Below are 20,424 nucleotides of genomic sequence, written 5' to 3' on the forward strand. Positions count from 1 at the left end.
AATTTGAAAGGTTTAGGTCATGGATGAATGTAAACTAAGAGGAATGTAAATAAAGTAATAAGGTTTAAAGGTTCTATTAAGTAATTCGACAAATCATGTAAATCCGACAAGCAGTCGTTAAGAAGCATCTGGAAGAGTCGGTTGACAACAAGCGAGCGAGCGAGTAGGTTTACGAGGTCTTTAGAGTATAACATATGTGTATAACTGTTGTGTGTTGAATAAAGTGAACTATTTGAATTTCCGAATCCCTTCTATATCTTTACACTAAGTTATTAAATTCATAGTTTAATAAACAGGATATATACAAGGCACTTGTTCAGTTCAGCCTCACAATCTTCAATTTTGAACAAAGGAAATATTAATTGTTCATAAAGTACGACCTGCACTCTTTCTGGCAAACTATTGCCTATATAAAAATTACATTAAATTTGGAATAATATTGCTTTGCGTAGGTTCTGATAATAAAACAATTGAACTATTTTTAACTGGCATTTGATATATCTATATCAACTGTTTCTTCTTTCAGCAATGCCCGTTTGTCTTCTTTACTAGTAGCTTGTCGTTTACCACCAACTTTACGTTTACCTCTATTGAGTACACCATTTTCTTCTTCACCCATCATACGCAAAATTTGCGTTTGATCAGAACTTTCTATCGGTGCGATCGAAATATCACGAACAACACTTTCAGCTGACGGTGCTTCTTCTACAGCAGTATAGAGCATTGCCTTCATTTCCTATTAACCCAAAGAGGTCATTTTAATTAATAGTGTTCTGATCTTTCATTGTACAGAGTGTCTCAGAATAAGTAGAAAATATTTTGGGAGTGGCTTCTGTATACCTAAACCATAAAAAGTTCATATGAGGATATGTCCTATTTGACTTTCTTTTCAAATTATAACGGTTTTTCTTTTGCAATTCATATTTCTTTCCGTAGACAAGTATTGTGTTTCTCAAGTTTCCAGCAAATACAGATTACATCTGGATATTTAAACATAGTAAGACAGTCATTGGTAAGATATCTGCAAGCTTGCATTGGAATATAAAAATACCATCCCAAATACCTTTTATGAAAAGCAGTATATACTGTAGTATACAAAATAAAAGAATAAAAATTAAATCCACTATAACTCGAAAACAAACTCAAGTAACATATATTTATATAAAGTCTTTCTATTGTTTATATATGCAGAAGCTACTCCTATAATATTTCCTACTTATTCTCAAACACCCTGTATATCTCCATTAGCATAGAAATAAATTTTTAACAAAGACAATTAAAATATAAATATTTTAATTTCCAAGGCTATTTTATTTTACCTCGTAGCTTATGTATTGCTTACGCCATTCAGGCGTAATGTGAGCAGACAGATGTTCTGCAAACTTCATCTTGCTTCAATTAATGCAATAATCTGCAATAAACAAATTCGTTTAAATTATTGCTAAAGCGATATAAATGTATAATATTAAAAATTTCCATAAAATAATTATGTATATAATAAAGCATACATAAAAGAATGAGATATATAAGTGAAGTACAAAGTGAGAAAATCATACATTATAATTGAAGAAACTTTTTTATTTCTATAGTCTATATATCTTCATAAACAACATTTACTCGATGTATTAATTTATTATTACGAACAGCGTATACCAAAAAAATAACAATATAATAAAATGAGCAAAGTGAAATATTATGATAATATAATTGCAAAGTAGAAAATGAAAAGATGAACAATTTAACCAAATGTTTCGTTTCACGCTCGTCTTTAAGGAATTAAACCACGAAAGAGGTCACATACACATATAATGCACTTAAAACCTTTGTCGGCAGTACTAAATCAATATTTTCTGAATTCGTTTACTTCATGATAAATTATTATTACTTACATATTGTAAAGATATAGGAGGGATTCGGAAATTCAAATAATTCACTTTATTTCACACACAACAGTTATACACATGTATTATACTCCGAAGACCTCGTAAATCCACTCGCACGCACGCTTCTTGTCAACCGACTCTTCCAGATGCCTCTAAACGACTGCCAATCGTCCTTTGCCTCAACTCAGGCCTGGACACGCCCTGACGCTTGAACACACGCATTCGCATATACAGTGGAACTGTATCATCTTCCTGACGCATATATATGGATGTCTTTATTCTTACTTCTTATGTTTAACTGTCGAGCTTTACACGACACAAAGCACCATTGTTTCTTCATACGCACAGGCGATATTCATTAGACGGCTACAAGTCTTTTTATTACTTAATTTAGAACGTTTTTCGCAAATATAGATAGCTTCTAGTGTCCATCTGTATAGTAAGGATCGACGAGAATTTTCCGATTATATACCTTTGATAATGTAATCGCTCGAAGATTTATTTCAGTTAGATAAAATGCTTATATGTGATATGTATATAATCTATAATAGTTATATGCAGTTTATAATGTTAAGCATTCATATTTCGATTCTTACTTTACAAAAAAAGATTTTGTTTATATGTTTACGTACATATGTATACATGCATATTGAATGTAAAAAATATATCCTCATATATATATATATATATGTATATTGTTTTTGTACAAACGTTTTATTTTTATTTTTTTTAACCGAATTATATCCATCAAATAGTTGATTATATAGAAGAAAGTAGAACTATAGCACACAAATAATTACGAACATTTTTATTTGAAGTTGGCTATGTGGATTTTTGTATTTTTTATCAGATATTGAGACAATCTTTTATTATATTATTACCCTCAGAATATTCTCTCAATTAACATTTACTTTGAATTTAATTTTTGATATAAATAAAACATTTTTTCGATCTTGTCAAGCATTTTTAAATGTTATAACAATAATAAAATTTTATTAAATATATATGTGAATTCAATCTTCTACTTTGTAAAAGATTGCAACATGCACAAATATATACTTAAATATATATAAACGGAACTATTAAATATATAAAAAATAAAATATTATAATATCATAAGATAAATAGTATAATGCGTAGAAAAATGTATAAAACATTAAAAATATAGTTTTAGTAGATTGTATGATAATTATCTTTTAAGAAGTAATTATGTGTATGTATAATCAATAATAGAAGAAGATTCTTAATGTAACTCTTTTCAAATGAAAAAAAAAATTGGATTTTATTCATTATAACATATTTAATCTAATTAATATCCAGTACAACAAAAAGTAATACAAGACAAATAAGTGTACTTACGAGTTACGTTAACAATTAACACTACAAAGTTTACATTGATAATATGTATTTTAACTACATGTATCATTTATTTAAAATCTAAAATGTTTTCATATATTTAGAGCCATTTTTGGTAATGTTATCTGGAACTTTTGTATCTGTCTTTTTTTCACGAACTATTTTCGTAAAATGATTTATGCACTTTTATTTGCTAACTTACACTCGTGTATATGATATACATATATATATATTTATTGTAATAAACCGTTTTATAGGGGGCGCTATACAAAAAATGCACATACTATATCAGCTATACATATAATATATATATATATATTAGACTGCACGTACTACAAGCTGCTACAAGTCAAGTTAACAATACACATATAGTGCCTTTGCAAAGCAGCAAAATTGTTCATTACATCAAGGTTACAAATTATAATGTTTTCTCTAAATATTGTATATATTAAAACGAACTAAGTAAATTATTCAATAAGTACTATAAAGAAAAAGAAGCTCTAAACAGGAAAGAACAACTTATCATTACTATAAAATTTGTAAGTACATTCCTCTGCTTTTTATATTTATATTCTTTTAGTTTTATCATGTTGGAAAGATTGGAATTTTGTTCCAAGCATGGTTTCAAGTTAATAAATTGTAGTACTCATATATAAAAAACACGTGTAAATTTGTACAAGAATAATATTAGTGCCTATATTATAAGAACTAATTTTAAAAATATCATTTCTGTAAATAATAAATGTAAGACAACTTGTATTTTAAAAAGGTAGTATTAACTATGTTATCGTTATGTTTTAATTTATTAGAGAATAAAATTGATAAAATAATATTCGTAATATATTAATTTTTTATGTGTAATATAAATAATAAATTTAGTTTTTATTTTTTCAGAATGCATATTTTATAGTTTATCCAAACCTAGGATACTATGAACCGTTTACTACTATTATTATTCTTCGTTAATTTTATAAATAATAGTATATCATGGGAGACTTTTATGAGGGGTCGAAGCAAATATGGTAATCTAGGTGCTCCAATTTTATCTGAAGATCATGAACTTCCAAGTGCTGAATGGTTTACACAGTTTCTAGATCACTTTGATCCAACTGATGCGCGTGTTTGGCAACAGGTAATAAGAATATATTAAATATTTCTTAATTTTTATTTTATAATATAAATCTTTTTATTATTTTTTCAGAGATATTTCGTAAACGTTAGGTTGGGGTTAGGTTGGAGAGCACTATAAGAAAGGTGGTCCAGTATTTTTGATGATAAGTGGTGAAGCTGCAGCAAATGCTAAATGGATGGCAGAAGGTCAATGGATCGAATATGCTAAGCAATTTGGGGCGCTATGTTTTCAAGTGGAACACCGCTTTTATGGACAAAGTCATCCTACTTCGTATGTAACATTGTTTATAAAATATATAATTGATACATTTTAAGTTATAATGTTACGTTTTTGTTATCTGCAGGGATCTCGGCGTGAAAAATTTAATGTATCTTTCATCGCAACAGGCACTTGCAGATTTGGCTTACTTTATAGAATCCATGAATATTAATTACAAGTTACCAGCTGGTACTAAATGGATTGCATTTGGAGGATCATATGCTGGATCATTAGCTGCTTGATTGCGTAATAAATATCCTCATTTAGTACACGGGGCTGTTTCTGCTAGTGGTCCTTTATTAGCAGAAATTGATTTTCAGGGTAAATATAAGATACACTTAAATATAAAAAATATTTTATTTAAAACAGAAGTGTTTTATATTAATAATTATACTTTATAGAATACTTTGTTGTTGTTGAAAATGCCCTCAAAGAATATTCTGAAGCATGTGTAAATGCAATACTAGAAGCAAACAAACAATTTCATATAATGTTACATCGTCCTATCGGTCAACAAGGAATAGCTAAAAAATTTATGTAAGTAAAAGTAAAATTCTTCATTTACAAATCAACTATATCATTATTGAAAAATTATTTTTACTTATAGTTTATGTGATCCAATCAACGAACATACCAAACGTAATGATATTTCGAATTTGTATGAAACAATAGCAAGCATCTTTGCTGGTATTGTACAGTACAATAAAGACAATCGTAATAATTCCGCAATGGCTAATTTAACTATCGATAGTGCCTGCGACATATTAACGAACGAAACATTGGGTATTGCTATTGACAGACTTGCAATTTTGAGCACTAAAATATTACAAGCATCAGAAAAAAAGTGTTTGGATTATATGTATAATAAAATGATTCATAAACTTCGGAACATAACATGGGCTAGCGAAGAAGCAGAAGGGGATAATGTATTTTTTTACTTATACTATTGCTGTTTTAATTTTTATTTATTGTATTTTAAAATATATTTCTTGTAGGACGTCAATGGACGTACCAAACGTGTACAGAATTTGGATTCTTTCAAACTTCGACAGCACGCCCAAAATTATTTAGTGAAACTTTCCCAGTAGATTTCTTTGTGCAACAATGCATTGATATATTTGGCCCAAGGTTTATTTAAAATTACGATAAATACATTTCTCAATTATGATAAATCATTAGCTATAAAATTATAACATTTCCGTATTCTAACAGGTACAATATTCATTTGCTGAATTCGGCAGTGAATAGAACAAATATTCTGTATGGAGGATTAGATTTAAAGACTACAAATGTAGTATTTGTACATGGATCAATTGATCCTTGGCATGTTTCGGGAATTACAAAATCAGCAAATCCGCAAATACCTGTCATTTATATTGATGGTGTGTACATATTAATTGAAATTTTTCATTTTTCGTGTAATACAAAAAATTTATTTATTATTATGACCATAGGTATTGCTCATTGTGCCAACATGTATCCTCCTTCCAAAAATGATCCACTTCAGTTGAAAGCTGCCAGAGTTGAGGTTGGACACTTAATAGATGAATGGCTGCATAATTAAATATGATATTTTTAACGCTGTGTGTGCTACATTTAACTACTTTATGATAAGTAGTTTTTTATTTTTTTAAACAAAAATGATGTATTAAAAGAATTAAATTTATCTTATTAACTTTTTGAACAATTTGTATTTTCCTTTATGAACTTCTGTGAAACAATTATGATACATAAATATTTTTAGTTGAAACAATTCGTGCATAACTAAGACTAAAACTAACTATGTACGTACATAACAAGTTACTGAAGATACACGAGTGTTCACCATTCTGTGTTTATGTTTAAACAACTAGAATGCATGTATAGATACAATTAAACAAGTTTGCCTATAATGGCACTATTACAATTTTTTGTAGATTACTGAAGTATTAAATAAATACATGTACAAACTTACTACGAATATCTTACGTCAGTCAATGATTAAATACATATCTATTAATTATATATGTTCTATTCTTGACAAGCATGAGAAAAGATGTTCAACTGGTTAAAATAATACTAAACACAAATAATTAATTAAGGTGTTTTAAAATCTGCAAAAACAGATCCGACATGAATTTGAATAAGTGCAAAGTGTCTTAAAATGAGCACCATAACTAAATGAATTTTGATTCTGATATGTATAGCGTCGGCCTTTCCTTAACGGTACCATCTTCGAATATCGTTTCGTTATGAGTTTGTTCGATTCCTTTAAGGCGAGGCCAAGGTGCCCATTACAGATATTGATCAACCGAGTATGCGTATGATTTTCATAAAATATTGTCAATCCTATTATAATCGAACATTCTTATAATAGTTTGTATAGAATTCGTTTAAAAATTATTAGAATTCGTTTGATCAGTAATTATACATATACATATATTACTCTCTCATTTTTTTGGCATATCCTTCGATCAACTCGTGATCCTCCTACATTCACAACTTTCATCTTTGACTTACGCTACTGCAGTATACGGTATTTACATTACGTAACAAGGTAGTCGTAAATAATTTACTGTATAACAGAACAATAAATGTAGGATGAATTAGTTTTTCTATCTATGAATCACGCTTAAAAATTCTCCTACGCAACGTTTGAATTGTTCACCATGTTCTTTTAAGTTTCCATTTTAAATGGAGTTACAAATTATTTCATAAATGATATAGCAGAATACATGGATGGATGGTGATTTAATGCTAAAAAGAAGATGAAATATAAGAAAATTTATTCACATGAAACTTTATTTCTAAAAAAAATGATTTTAAATATTTGTCAAACGTTTGTTATGATATATATGCATTTGGTAATATTTTATTTTACTAATTTCTTCGTCAAATGACTACAAAATATTGTTCTAAGAATATTAGATATACATATACATATTTCTTGAAAAAATTTGGGACAAAGATTTATAATTCATGTTAAATATACATTCTTCTAAGTAAACTTTGAATTGTAAATGGAAAACAATATACATTTTTGATATTCTAACTTAGAATTAGCTGAATTACTAGAAACAGTTAGTTGAATTTTAAACACAAGATTTTATACATGTTTCAAAATGTATATGTGTAATTTAGATCTAGAATATTATAGAAAATGTCAACGATCCACCTCAAAAGATTTTGAGATAGATGTGCTTTTCTATAAAAAATAAAGTTATTTAGAAATTAAAATTGAAATTAAAGCAATGTATGAATTCATCAATTTTTTTCTTAAAGAATCAGATCAATATATAAAATTCACATATTACTGTATTGAAGAAATAAAAAAGAGATGTTCTTATATATAAAAATACACATACACAAGAAGTATTTCATTTATGTAAACAAATTTGTCTGTACAAATATTTTTAAATCCAAATATTACCAAATAAACATTCAATTAATTATATCTTTCACATTCAACAAATAATCAAAAATACATTTGCTGAAATTAAAACTCTATATTGAAAGAAATTTACCTTACATTTTGTACGTATTTCCTAACATAAAGTCACCATCTTCCAGTGCGTCACCATTTATAAAATATGCATACAGCATAAAAAATACAACTTGCTCGTGATCTAATCGCGACTCGTCACAATAATCGATTCACCGAAAATCTCAAAAAAATAAGCGGTTCTAGGTAACCGATTTTATGTTTAGTATCTGTGATGAGACTGAGACTGCCTCCACTCGGGCGTAGAGTTACCGTGGTGATGATGATGATGATGATGATGGCGTTTCTTGTCAGAAATGCTGGCGTGCTTGTTAGACGGGTACGTGGCTACATCGCTCACAACTAATTCTGAACCATCTCTCTCGGTGTTGTTGCCACGGTAATTTTCTCGGTATCCTGGTTCATCCAGGGTCTCCTTGCGACGAAGAGGAGGATGATTGGTCTTATGACCGGCCGTCTCATGCAGATTTTCCCAAGCTTGACGGTAATATCGATTCAGTCCTCCTCGACTCTCAGAGGAACTGCTTCCAAAGCTGGCCACGGTATTGCAATCTGGAGATGCACGGTGTCGGTAATGCTTGCTGCTTCTACCGCGATTTCTGTGTGAATAGTTTAACAAATATTTATTATTATTTCAACTTTATGCATAATGATTTACTGGTAATATCTGTAGGTTGACAAAATGATAAGTTGTACAATTTTTCTATTTTATATAGAACATTAGTCGAATAAGACTATTGAATGGTAATTTGTTAAATTGATGTACAGAAGTAGTTTTCTAGAAAACTAATGTCTTATCGGTAGAAATGTTTTGTTAAATCAGATAATCATCATCGTGTGAAATGTTAATTTCAACAGGCACGAAGTTTTTTCGGTTATAAATATCATATTTATTTTTTTAGTGAATTGCGAAACTAGAAATTTATCGGTAGAAAAATTTTGTTAAATCAGAAAATCGTCGTCGTTAAATCGAAATTGCGTCGAAGATTTCATTTTATAGAAAATCGTGTTTGGAAACTTATCACATAGGTATTCATGTATTTGATTGATTTTCGACTGGGTAGGAGTAAGGAATTGACAGGATGTTATTCTACATACGAAAATAAATTAAATTTTTTCGACCCGAAAATATAGAATAAGATTTATTCGCTTAGAGTTTAATTTTCAAGAAAATAAAATTTGAAAGTTTGTTGAATATGCGATTTTTTGACCGAATAGGATCAAACTTTATTTTCTTCAAAAGGAAGCTTCAAACGAAAAATTTGTATTTTACATTTTTATACGTAAAATAGTCTCTTGTCGATTATTTATTCCTGTATAGCTGGGAATGAAGCAAATATATATGTACTTGAAAAGTAACACATATACATTTTTTCGAAAATAAATGCTTCGATGTAATTTTGTTATTTTTATTTTGAATTTAGAATCTCGCTGATTTCATTCGCTTTAGACCCATAGTGTATTTCTAATTAATAATTTATGATCTTCCTTCTTTCTTCTTAGGAACATATACAGTAAGCAAGATATATATGCGGTTTGTTGTATTGTCGATTTGGCTTTCAGATATTTAGATTGTTCTTTATAGAAAATTCTTATTCAAATATTTCTGGTTTTTATTATAACACTTTAGTTGAGAAACTGAAGCCAAATCGATTGTTTCATTTTGTATTATGTATGTTTGTTTGGGAAACATAATTTAGCGAAGTGTAATTGAAGCAATTTGTAGTGAAATCATTAGCAATACCATCACCAATTTGAAGATGGAAGGAGCACCAAATAGTTAGATATAGATATATTAGGAGTTTATTATAATTTAAATCTCTTGTGATTTTTATTAAAATTATTTTACTATATATAGTGAGCCATTTTCTAGTAATCATCGCATTTTTCCTTCAGCATAGCTTATTGTACAACCAGAAACTTTATGAAACATTATCAAACTATGCTATTAAATAAATTTTAATATACACAGATATAATTGTGAATACAGAGATAGTAAATTTTAATTTGTTGAGATTATACAAATATGTTTAGTTGTCAATTTAAAGTTCTATATTTACAGTAACTTCCAAAATTGTTGTAACACTCTTTAAAACTGAATAACTGCTTAAAAATAGGACCGCACGGTTTGAATATTTTTGATAAGTTAGGAGGATTAGTTTACTAGATGACGTATAAAAAAAGTTCTAAAAAAATTGCAATTGGTTGGAATCGTCAAGAAAAAAAGTAAGGATCGCATTTCCTAAAATTTTTTCTTGGAATTGTAATGAAACTTTAAACAACATTTCGAACATTTCTATCAGTTATACATGTACATATATGCCGAAAATTTTATTAAAATTGGTTGTCGCGAAAACAAGCGACAGGCACCGAAAGACGTAAATTTTAGGCCATTTTTCACCATCTTTAAACGTTTGCAGCTCATAGCAACGTTAACCGATTTCGATGAAATTTTCAGCATGTATGTAACTGATATAAATGTCTAAAATGTATCGTTTAAATTTTCATTACAAGCTCAGACAAAGAAGTTGCGGAAAATATAATGTTTACTTTCTTTCTTGGCGATTCCGACCAGTTGTAGTTTTTTCAAAAAATTTTTTTATACTTGATCTAGTAAAATAATCTTCCTAATTTTTAAAAAAAATCCAAATCATTTGGTCCAATTTTAAAAAGGTTATTCAGTCTCAATGGGTATGGTAATTTTGAATGTCGCTGGAATTTTATACATTCAGTTTTATCGTATTCAGTCATAATTATATCATGCTATTATTTCTTATTATTTAAGCCTATAAATATCAGTTAATTAAAGTTATCTGACAATTTAATGATGCTCCACGTTTTTAACCCGAAGTAATAGAAGAGTTATAACAAATATAACAACAGGAAGTATTTTTACGACCAATGAAATATCGAAATACAAATAATTAAATGAAAGTTCGAAAACAGTTGAATATGTGCATTAGTACTAAATTGTTGAAACAATTCACATGTATTGAACAGAGGGAACATAGTGGGAAATAAAATATGGAATTACAGCGACATTTCAAGTTGAAAAGTTAAAACCTTAGAATTAGGTATTAATACACTAACAAAATATATAATCTAACTTAAATGTAACGACAAATTCTATTTAAAATTAAATTAAAAACAAAAAAGGAAACAAAAGATATATATTTCTATATTGCATAAATTGACATATAGTGGAAATATCTAGTTTGTGCAAACCTATAACATAAACCAGCAAACAAGTAGAAACATCCAGTTTGCTCAAGTCCGTATAATTGACGAATGGAGTCAATAGGTTGATCACGTGCCGGTTTATTTGATTTAAACATTGATATTATCGAATCGAAACTATCTCTTGAACGCCCTTGTTCAAAAGTGTTAGGACATCTCGTATTTTTAATAAAATGTTGGTATTTGTTATAGATCATGAATTTTCAATTACAAGCCTGTTTTAATAAAATCATTATGTATATTAGTAGTGTATAATTTCTTCACTGTACAAATACTATTTCTTGATGTCTTTATTATATATTTAATTTTTTCCAATTTTGAGCTAATATAATAACTGTTTTATGACTTTTGAGCGATGGTGTATAACGTCCCTCGACAACAAGATTTGAACGTTAAAGAGTTAATAAAAAATCAGTGCGAATATCAGTTTAGAACAACTTTTCATGCGAATTGAGTTATGTTTAACAGTCAACAAAATATTATTATATTTCTTCCGCTAATTACTCGTTTATTTGCGATTACTTCGTCTTATTAAGCTATCTAGCAATTACTTTTCCTTTATTTATTTAAATCACGAACCATTATTAATCGATGGGCAAGTTATCTTAATTCAGAGACAAATAATTTTCAGAAACTGAGCAAATTTTTTCATAGAACACTTCATCCCATCAAACTCTAAACTTCTCACTATACGTATATTCTTCCCTTAAATCGAATCTCTTCCATTAACGAAAAGGATAGTGCCCAATCCTATTTAAACGATGTGCTAAGAGAACAGTACACATAGATGAAGCTACTTGGGGGGAAGAAAGTGCGTGAACGCTGCATTGACCTGTGTGCGTCCGGAAGAAGAGGAGAAGCTTTAAAAATACGTGGTAATCGTGGTGAGCGGTGGTGAACGAGCTATCGCTATATATGGGTGCTCATTATAAACGTTGCTCGTTTACCTTGACTAGTAATCACTCGCGAGGGTGGCGCATGGCGGTTGTAGTGGTACGTGGTGATGGTTGATGTAGTGGTGGGCGGTGGTTGCGTGGAGGGTGAAGGCGATAATGGTGGACTATATATGTATATATATAGACTATATAGGAAGTAATTGTTTGATAATCTTAAAGGACAGGGTTGGAAAGGTATCCAGCGCGATGGGCCGCCGAGAGGCCGAAGGAATAAGGATGATCGGTGCCGCGGCGAGCCGTCAAGTCGCGGCGCCCCAGGTGCTGGTCGGGGAAGGGCAGCGCCAGTAGCGTATACCAACGCGAGGGCATCCCGGTGTCACCCCTTCCAAGGCCACCACTACCGCCACCCCTCAACGCACCAATCCCGCCAAGCCCCCTGCGACGCCTTCCTCTGACGCTGCCACTGCCGCTAGCCACCGCAACGCAAATGGGCTCAGTGTTAATTGTTATTTCTTGATCGTTACCTAGTTTCCTCCGATCAATCTTTTCCTTTTTTTTTCTTTTTTTTTTTCTTTTATTTTTTCCACTTTTTAAAATTATTTCTTTTTTTGCGGACGTTACTATTTCTTTTTTAACCCTTTGCGATCTTATTCAGCCGAGATATGGGCACCGTGCTAGTTGGAATTAATTTTCATTGAACAGATACTGGTAATTAAATTGCAAATTCGAGGGCGTAAAAATTTATAGAATGTGCGAAATAATGTGCGAAAATATATAAAAAATAATCCAAATACTGTGCTCATTATAACACTTAATAGATGAAACAAATATGTCTTGATTTTATTTCTTTTTAATTATATTGATATATGTAAAAAATATATGCAAAATATGCATTTGCATAAAAATTCGCAGTTTACTGTATATATATATATATATATATATATATATATATATATATATATATATATGTATTATATCATTCAGTTTTCTTTTTGCATTTGGAGCATTTTGGAGCATCCTTTATCAAATAATTCAAGATAAGAAAATATTTAATTGTATTAATTTGCAGAATCCTATTAGGGTGTATCTTCGAAATGAAATATGTTGTCAATATGAAAAGTTAATATTATTATACAATTAGAACGGTTCTTTTTCTTTTTGGTAGCTGAGAATAAACATACGACCACAAAGGGTTAATGTTGATATTTTTTCTCTTCCCTTGAATGATTGTTTTATTATGATTGTTTGGATTAACCCTTTCGTTGCTGAGATAATTTTTAAATGTAAATCTTCATCTGTTAATGTATGTAATAATTGAATCTTCATGGCAAATATATTGTTAAAGAAAAGTGAGTATTTTAGACACTATATACACTGCGTCCCATAACTATAAAACCATTCTAAACTCTTCAATTCTTATACAAATAAATTAGAATTATATTCGAAAGTTCAAAATCGAACAATTAAGCTTATTGAAATATGACATTATGACGAAATATAAAAATTATAATATGACACATAAAAATTGAAAGTTTTTGGATGGTTTTATAATTATGAAACGCAGTGGTGTATAAATGGATTTGTTAACTTTTTAAATTATACAATGTAAATATTGAGGTAAATGTTATATTATACTTTAAAATTTGTAATTTTCGATGTTATAGTTAATTATAATTTTTTTATATGTATATCGTGTAGGTAAATAGGTAATTAACAGCAATGAAAGGATTAGTTTGAATGTCCCATGTAGACAAGTTTGTCTAATTTTAAATTTCTAACCCTTTCGTCACGGAAAATAATCTACAATAATTTGTTCTCTTGAGAAAAAAAGAATATCGTACGCGATCTCATTAATAAATTATCTTTGACGTAATGAAAGATGCAGAGAACTTTTTAAATTATTATGCTTTTTGAAAAGAATAGATCATGTTAGTAATATCAATTTTAAAGAATTGTAATGAATATAATTAGGAACATATATGGTTTGATTAACAAACATGGACTTTCAATTTAGAAAGTGTTAATCACCTTCGAAAGGGTCGATCATTTTGCCGTTTCTTATAATTGTATTCTCTTATAACAAAAATTTACAAAAATCTTGTTCTACATTTTCTAACGCAAAAATCATATGTACGTCTTATGTCAATTTTTTAATCAAACAAAATAATTCATGTTTTGATAAAAGATGCAATAGAACCTCTCATTTGAATTTCTGTTAAGAATTCGTGTTAAATCATTCTATAAGGTACGTAATTTTTTTATAACGCATTTTTTGCTCTTTTTCTTTCCTTTTTTTTTTTCAAAACCAGATTACTTTATACGAATTCAATGGTAATATAATGTTCTATATTATAATGTTGTGCAGATTCGAAATTTCAATGATTTCAATGTCTATAAAAACTAACGTTTGCATTAAAACTCCATTCAAAAAGAAACTGCGATTCCTATGTTTCTAAAATGTATGAAACTAAGAGGACAAATATATTGCGTTTCCATGAATTCAAAAATTTCCAATCTTTCGAATAACAAAGATTCTACAATATTTCTTTTATCAACCAAAACCTGGAGCGTAGTTCGTTGTAAACTTTTAATATGCATCCAAAATAATTCACAATGCACATCGTAAAAGCGTATTTTAGATATAGATGGAAATTTTCCAGAAGATATCTTGGTCTAGTAACGTTGTATTTTTTCACTTAAAATGTAATGTTTTACAGCATGCTGCATAGAAACAACATTTATAATATTACCAGTCGACAATATTAAAAACAAAAATATAATCGAAATTAAGAGGGCTCGGAGGTTATTGATTCTTACACGTTTTCTTCTGCAAAGACTGTTTACGTAACAACTCTTTGTTACACTAATTACAACACCCGGAATGAATTACAAATTACAATATTTCGAGGGAGCTACGAAACGCGAGTTTAGATAAGAAGAAAATAGGCAAGAAGACAGATGAAAGAATAAAGAAAGTTTAAACAAATGTAGAGTAAGCGATACAATATATACACGTAGGGTCAAAGAGCGAATGTATTGTATGTATATAGAAGCTACAGTTATGCATAGTCTGTCCAAGAAATAATGCCTGTTAGAGAAGTCGAAGGCAATACAATTTTTAAATTGCAGATAACAAGAGAATCAGATGATTACCAATATAACATGTTTCATGACACAAGAATCTAAAAGTCAAAATGGGAACAATGTAACATGCATCTACGCTACGTATATTTGAATATTTACGGTAATTGATAGTCAGTCAATGGTAAGGACGAGAAAATCAGTCTTTTAAATAAGTAGGTTGCCATCGAAGACACAGTCACGGTGGTACGTGGTTCTTCTGTAATAAAGAAATTTTGGAGACGTTGATTCTCTTGTAATTCTAATCATTCACATAGGTTCTGTTAAAGAAAATTTAATGATTATTATTATTATGTATTCACATAATCCCTTAGGAATATATAAATTCCCAGTTTCCAATCATATGTAAAATTTCTTTTATCCCAAGTTATCTTAGACCTCCTGTATTGGTTTAAGTGAAAAGAGCCTTTTTGTAATTCTAATTATGATATATTAGCGTATTAATATAGTTTTAAATTGATAACGAAAAAATTGAGTACATTTTTGATTGAATTTTGTAGAGTAAGAGGTCAAGAGTCCTTAAGAGGTCAATACGACAAAAGATTATTGTTTGCGATTTCAACAAAAAATTAAATGTAAATGATAATCTACATATATCGTTATTGAAATTACTGAAATTAATTATTGCAATTATTGCAACTACAGTTATTGCAGATATATTATAATACAGATTTCATACGTATTATATGTGATTTAGTTTAAAATAATATTTTAATATATAAGCATTTATATTATATTAATAGTATATGTATTATACTATTTTTATACACACACACGCACGGACACACACATATAACAGTCAGGTACAGAAGGTACACAATAGTTAAGTAGAATTTGGTTGAAAACAATACTGTTGTAAATCAGAATTCATTTTGAAATTTATATATGTATATATTAAAACAATTATGAATTACTTATTAATTCTTTGAGTTGCTACGCGCATAACAGTTATATGCATAAATGAATTTAAGTTCCAAGTATAAAATAAATATCTCATGAATTGGATTGAAAAATAACCTTTGAATATTCTCATATTATATCATTTACATTAATAAAGATTCAATAATTAATTATGAAATTAAATTATCCTCGTATTTGAAGATTGCAAACACTATCACGAAAAATGACTTGCTTCTCTTTCTAAAGAAATAATTAAATTTGTATTTATTCCATAAAAATAATTAAATCACATACCCGTACAAGTGGGTGCGACATGATCATATAAGCCAGTAGGCAAGCATAATATTTGTCGGAAGCCAGAAAGTCTATAACCCTTCTCGCAAGTGTATGTAACGATACTGCCTACGAGAAGACTTCGACTGAAGTTCGTTTTCGATGGTACTGTCTCGGTCTCGTCGACTTCATCGATTTGAATATAACTATGTGGAACAGGAGCAGGAGGATCGCACAGAATTGGCTCGCAACGTGGTGGCGGTCCGTTCCAGCGCTCATCGATATCGCATGTCAGTCTTGCACGACCTGTAATCGGAACAAATTGTTTCTTCTGCAAATTACTAATCCATTATAATTTATTAATAAGCTGTAAACAATGTCTATGTAGCGTTAAACTAAAAATGAAAAGTCTATTTATATAAGTTATACATATCCTTCTATATTATTTTTTATAAAACCGTTTTATAAAATTGTTTTATACAACATTTTGGCTTTATTACTACTATATCGGTGTTTCATTAATAAATATTGTAGCATTTAATGTCTCATAAAAATCGAAAATATTTTGTTTTAATCTCAAATTAGAAATCTTAGAGAGAAAGTATAAAAATCTGATCATAATATATTATTATAATGTATCGATGAGTATCTTGGAAAATGTACATGCGTACATATTTATATTTATATCTGCTTAAACTGAATGTACTCCATGATTTTCTTTTTACTTTTATCGCTTACGGTCGCATGAAACGCTTGTGTAGATGATTCGCAACATGGGGAGAAAAAAAGGAAAAGATTCATTGCATTACGTTATTACACTATTTATTCATTTTCATGAATAAACACTACACAGTGCAACTGACACAGGAATTTGTCAGTTGTGCAACATAAAAATTCTCATATTAAAATCATGCACGCATTCAAAGCTTATCTTCAATCAGATTAATTTCAATCTCTACCATAAATCTCTAAAAATGATAAACCAATTTAAACGATTCTAGAATCAGGAACAAAATCAAGCCGCAACGAGAGGATCAATAAACAATCAGAAAGATGATGTCATCAGGATCCAACACCAACTAATATTCTTACCAATTTCCTTCAAAATGCTCGTTGGCGAAGCGTTTCAACACAGGTATCAAACGATATTACCCACAAACGATAGCCATTTATCAATGAGAAATAATGGCTAACGCCACGATAAATTCTTACCAGTCATCTCGTATCCTTCATCGCAGGAATAAAGCACCTGACTGAGATAACTAACGTTATTGTTGATAAGTGTGTAACCTCCGTGTTTTATGTTCGCTGGATAACCGCACTCGATGCCTGAAACGAGCAGAATGTTGAATTTAACATCGATAGGACGATCGTGTATGGTTCACCGAGTGGCCTCTGTGTCTAATTCTTGCTCTCTTACTTTTGCACACCGGTGGAAACTCGTTGTAGAAGCCAGTATCGAGGCATGTACGAGTCGACGGTCCTATAAGAAGGCTGCCGGCGTTACAAGTGTAATCCACCGTCGCGCCAACTTCATATGCGCTTCCGGAATTCCGATCTGTTGTTGTGGTCACCGTCATCGTGGAATTCGGAGGCTGTTCTGGTCGACCACACGCTCGTGGTTCTAAGAGCAAACAAAGAATTCCTTGGTTTTACTTGTTGTCTCACATTGTTTGACCAAGTATGGAATAGTATCTATCTAATATAGAATAGAGACATTTGTAAAAATCCGATAAATAAATTGTACGAATCGAATCTGACAGGTGACTTATCTGTGAAACGTCATGAGGCTCTCTCACTGCCTCACTTGGCACCGTTTATTTTTCCAATAACTTCTCTCGCGATACTCTGACGGAGAAAAATAGCGCGGACATTGTGCACATGACGAACGTATTGGTCGAGAGTTTGATACTTGGGTATGTAATTTTTTAAAAATTTTATAAGCAAAGTAGCTTCTTAATTAAAATTTCGCTTAAAGTTAATTTTGCACACGGGCAATGCCACCTACTCTCAGCTTCCCTTCAAGGGGTAGTTAAGACCCTTCCTAGTCCATCGACGATTTTAGTAGCCAATGGAAATAACATCTATTAACCTCACTTTTCCGGCAAAAACATGTCATTAACAAATCCGCTGATTGTGTGCGTTAGACACACTCTTCCTTAACTCTCCTCCGACACAGCATCATCACTTTCAACTCAGTTCGTTCTGATCGTCCAAGCAATCAACAAGTAGAACAACCACTCTACCCGTAAATCAATCAGTTTCTAAGGTATAACCGCATACATCGAGAGCTGCATACTGACGAATAAAGTCGCTTAATCCAACGAATTCATCGAGAGACATCGTAAAGTCGGGTAGAATTTCTCTGTAACACATTAATTGTACGTATCGCCAAATACTTTGTGACGCTTATATTATTGTATAAATTTTTTTTTTTTTTTTTTTTTTTTTATTTTATTTTGGTTATTTTACAATTTGTCCTTGCGGACATTTGGTAAAGTGTTATATCTTGTTGATGAAGAAAAAAAAATATAAATAAAAAATAATATAGCATGTGGGCGGCTACCCCCAGCGGGGTGCCAGCTTCGTTTTTTCTAAGTTATATCTTTTATGAGGTCTATTGGGTGTTTCCTTTTTAGTCTTCTTACGATGTTTGTTGTGTTGCACGTTTCAGCTGCCAGATGATTCGGGTGTGTTTCTATTCTTGTTCTGTATCTTGTTGCGAATCTGGTAATCTCCTCCTTGACCGTTGGTATTCCGAGGTCTTTCCTTATGTCCTCGTTTCTAACGTACCACGGGGCGTTTACCATTGTTCTAAGGATTTTGGCTTGGATTGTTTCTATTTTGTTTATATGGCTCATTGCTGCTGTTCCCCATAGTGGAATTCCGTATGTCCAGATTGGCTTTATGATTATTTTATATATTTTCAGTTTGTTTTCTGTGCTTAGTTTGGATTTTCGGCTTGTTAGCCAGTACATTTGTCTCCTTGCTATCTGTATCTTGTCTATTATTGATTTGATGTGCTGTTTCCATGTGAAGTGTGTATCTATGTGAAGTCCAAGGTATTTGACTTGCCTTGTTTGTGTTATTTGCGTGCCGTTCAGGAAGATGTTTGGTGTTATCTGTTTTCTCAATGTGAATGTAATGTGGTTGCATTTGTCAGGGTTAGCTTTGATTTGTTTGTCCTGTAGCCACTTTTCTATTTTTGTGATGTGCTCTTGTAGTATTGTGGCTGTTGTTACAGGGTTAGTGTGCCTGACTAGCACGGCTGTGTCGTCCGCGAATGTCAGTATTTTGCTATTGGTAGTTGTTGGAATGTTGGCCGTGTATAATGTGTATAGTATGGGTCCTAGGACGCTTCCTTGTGGAACACCTGCTTTGATGTCTTTTGCTTCGGAGTGTGCGTCCTTGATTTTTACTGTGAAGGTTCTGTTGCTTATGTATGATTTTATTATTTGGTATATTTTTTCCGGGAATTGTTTCTTGATTGTTTGTATTAGGCTTACGTGGTATTATTGTATAAGTGATTGTTGAATATAGACGATATATCAACCTGTTAACACAGTGTTAACAGGTTTCATTCATGAAACCACCCCTGTTACGTTAACCGAAACAAGGGGAACGACTATTTCGCGGCATCGATTAACCGAATCGTAGCGAGAATTTACGCCTCCCGTCGGACGCGTTTCCCTCGCGACGGCGTCTCTCCACGAACGGTTGTAACATTTGGTCCTTCGAGCCGGATTCATTCGTGAGTGAAAAGTGCACACCAGTAACACTCACTAAAAAATATTATTATTATGCGTTCCACATATGTAAGTGTATATACCGATATAAGTTTAAAAGACAAATTGGCTTTCCATCAAT

General features: G+C 30.7%; 1 protein-coding gene, 1 long non-coding RNA gene and 1 pseudogene across 2 annotated transcripts; 1 reads left to right on the forward strand and 2 right to left on the reverse strand.

Moving 5' to 3' along the window:
* The first annotated feature begins 3,548 nt into the window (after nt 1-3,548).
* LOC132915922 (putative serine protease K12H4.7) lies at nt 3,549-6,304 on the forward strand (annotated as a pseudogene).
* LOC132915923 (uncharacterized) lies at nt 6,274-13,146 on the reverse strand. Its single transcript, XR_009659985.1, has 2 exons — nt 12,295-13,146; nt 6,274-8,709 (listed from the first exon to the last, which is right to left on the reverse strand). It is a non-coding gene; the product is annotated as an uncharacterized LOC132915923 (long non-coding RNA).
* A 3,305-nt stretch (nt 13,147-16,451) lies between these two features.
* LOC132915921 (locomotion-related protein Hikaru genki-like) lies at nt 16,452-17,819 on the reverse strand. Its single transcript, XM_060975687.1, has 2 exons — nt 17,770-17,819; nt 16,452-16,863 (listed from the first exon to the last, which is right to left on the reverse strand). Exons 1-2 carry the CDS (start codon nt 17,774-17,776, stop codon nt 16,571-16,573), a joined length of 300 nt encoding a protein of 99 aa, XP_060831670.1. The 5' UTR covers nt 17,777-17,819; the 3' UTR covers nt 16,452-16,570.
* Nucleotides 17,820-20,424: the final 2,605 nt, after the last annotated feature.

Source organism: Bombus pascuorum, unplaced genomic scaffold, assembly GCF_905332965.1.
Source record: "Bombus pascuorum unplaced genomic scaffold, iyBomPasc1.1, whole genome shotgun sequence".
NCBI lineage: Eukaryota > Metazoa > Arthropoda > Insecta > Hymenoptera > Apidae > Bombus > Bombus pascuorum.